The 2,978-nt window shown below is 36.8% G+C and overlaps 1 protein-coding gene across 1 annotated transcript in view; it reads right to left on the bottom strand.

Annotated features, from left to right (window-relative positions):
• Positions 1–2,978, bottom strand: part of LOC106472162 (DNA polymerase alpha catalytic subunit-like) — a 73,059-nt gene that overhangs the window by 50,045 nt on the left and 20,036 nt on the right. The window contains exon 8 of the mRNA XM_022400763.1: positions 2,208–2,334. Within this exon, the coding sequence (XP_022256471.1) occupies positions 2,208–2,334 (127 nt within the window). The remainder of the gene's footprint in view (positions 1–2,207; positions 2,335–2,978) is intronic.

The following is a 2,978-nucleotide window of genomic DNA, read 5'->3' as shown; positions in this document are numbered from 1 at the left end:
GAGGTGTACCATCACCAACCATCCCCCAAAAGCCTGCAGGAAGTGAATAAAAGCTTGATGAACTGTAAGGAGATCCAAGAATGATATGGAAAGAGGCCTTAGAAAGAGTTCATCTCCTGAAAACTCTTTAAATAGTTCCCCCAATCAAAAAAAAAAAAAAAGCATGCATAAACATAACACGCCAGACAAGGAAGGGGAAGATGAACATCCTTGGTAGTGCTGTCCAACCACCAAGCAGAGTTTATTCAATCCTCTGTCTTGTGGGGAAAAGCAAACAGTCAAGAAAAAAAATCCAGGACAAGAAAGACCATCTCTTTGATGGCGCACTTATGAATGAAATCTAGAACCCTCTGAAAGATGCTGGCATGAAACGGGATCCTGTGAATGTAACTGAAAGACCAGATCCTCTGAGACAACTTTCAGAACCCAAGTATCCACAGCAAAGGACCTCCAAACATAGGCAAAGTGAAGAAGTCTGGCCCCCATGGCTTTAACTCGAGAATATAGTCACTAACACTGGATGCCCCATAAACAATGCGTGACAAGGTACCGACACCTAGTTTCCGAAGCCTAAGAAGCTGGAACTCACAAGGGAAAAGGTAACCGAAAAACTGGGATCTGAACCCAACAAAGGGATAAGCAACTCCAAATGCTGTGAGGCTAAATAAAGGAAGTCGGAATAATGATATCATCCATAGTATGTGGAGGTCAAGGAATAATGACCCCCAAATGCAGTTATTCTCTGAAAACGACTTGCATGAACCCCAATATCCAGTGAAGGAGGAAACACAAAATAGTGACCCAAAGGCTCAGCCTGGAGTAGGGCAGGGGTGGAACCATAGGAAAGAGGAGATAAGGACAAAGCATAACATATGGTCGGGAAATCCACTACAGGAGTAATGGCAGTTGAAGTCATGCCCACCTTAAAAGGCAAGTGCAAAACATTTTGGAAGTGAAGAAGAGATAAAAAAAATATATAATTCATTACTCTCCACTAAAGTTAACAAAATGCTAAATAACAAATGTAACTGATTTAGAAAAGAAGTTGAAAGGCCTGAAACACAAGAAAGTAAAAACATTTGAGTAAGTCAATGAAAACCACGAGCAAAAATCATGCCTGTACAAAAAGACTGACAAATGAGAAGTGGTTAACAGTTGCAAGATTATAGTCATACTCCTATTGGTGGAGAGTTACTACATAATCATCTGCATGTTAGTATGCAGATATCTCACATTAACATATGTGAGAGTAAGAGGGAGTATCAATACTAGTGGTGAGTGCAAATTGTGAGGTAAGATATTGTATCAGAAAATGAGGTAATCTTTAATACTTAGGTTCAGCAAGTACTGAGCATGTGCAATTAACTATAGCAAACTAAAAACTTATTATAGCTAAACAGGCATTATTCAAATCACTTGGCATGAAGAGGGTTAAGTAAGTGAGTAAAGGTATAGATATTCTATAATTTATTTCATTAAAGTAAATGACTATAACTACTGCAAATGAATTAAGAAAATATCTAAAAAAAACTTTATATTCTTGGACATGGTTGTGGAGTTCTGACTTTTGTTTGGTTGAACTGAATCTTAATGATTAGCAAATGGGAGAGCTGCTAAGCCTACGTACTGTATGAATATACAAGTACAAACCTAACTTATACAGCTTTCACTCTAAACCCAGGTTGGTCATTTATCTTAGCTGCTAGGACTGCCTACTATGTAAAAATAAAATATATCACAAGCTTAATTTACACATCTTCTCTAACACCAGCTTCTTCATCTGTCTCGGGCCCAATCCCCATAACATTTTGCATCCTAATTGAGTATTCCCCCCAATTACCCTATAGATACTGAGTACATTAACAGTGATGTGAATTTTGTGTATTTTCTACAGCAATCCTATCTCTTTTCTGCCATCCCTTGAGAGTCTACATGGAACCCCTGATTTATCTTAGCAGCTAAGCCTGCCTCCAAGGTGAAAATATACATAAATACAACAAAGGCCAAACTGTAATATTCTACTGTAACCCCAATTGGGTCATCTACCTTGGCTGCTTAGTCTGCCTACTTTATGAAAATGCATATTAATACATAACAACTTTAACTTAAACACCTTCCATTCTAACACCAGTTTTGCCATCTGACTTGGCTGATGGGCCAGACTACTATGTGAAGATGTACACAAATACATACAAATCCTAACTTACACATCTTCTACTCTAACATCAGATTGGTTGTTTATCTTTGACAACTTTTTTGCACTATCTACTTCCATGGGTTCTGAGAAAGCTTCTTCAATGTCCACACCATCCAGGTTCATCTCCTCTTCCCAGCCTAATTAATTTCAATAAAAACAAAATTTCAAAATTGCATTAATTTTTATGTACAAAAATATTGTAAGGTAAAATGAAACTTCATGACCAAGTAAAAAATTTTGAATCTTGAAAAGTTTTACAATCATAGGTTAACTTTACTTAAAAATGGATCAATCCTGCCATTTTCAGCAAAAATAAATAGATAAAAAAATGTGAAGATAGCTTTTATATGTGGAAACATCTGTTAGCTGAGTTCTTGCACAGATCTTAAAATATAATGTTGATAAACGGAAACATCGGCACATGTAGATATATAGATCTTGAAAGCTGTGTTGTTCAAAACTTGAAAATAGTGTTGATAACTGGACCAATTATTGGTTGAGATGTTGCAAAGGAAATATCTGCTGAAGCTTTTTGCCAGGCACTAATCATAGCAGAACTGTCTGGAAAATGATCTATAAGAAATAGTACAGCTTATAAAATGAGTCAGATCGACGTAGGCCGGTAAGACACTCACTGATTGGCAAGTCTTTAAGCCAATCACAGACCTACTGAAGGATGTGTAAATTCTATATGAATTCTTTTTTGGTGGCAAATGACAGGTTTATGTGTTTTAATAAAGGTGGCTTACAAAATATAGAGATGAAAGGTTGACAGACCATT

This window comes from Limulus polyphemus, unplaced genomic scaffold, assembly GCF_000517525.1.
Source record: "Limulus polyphemus unplaced genomic scaffold, Limulus_polyphemus-2.1.2 Scaffold5128, whole genome shotgun sequence".
Taxonomy (NCBI): Eukaryota; Metazoa; Arthropoda; class Merostomata; order Xiphosura; family Limulidae; genus Limulus; species Limulus polyphemus.
The sequence above is the reverse complement of the archived record's forward strand: the minus strand, read 5'-3'. Positions and strand labels throughout refer to the sequence as shown.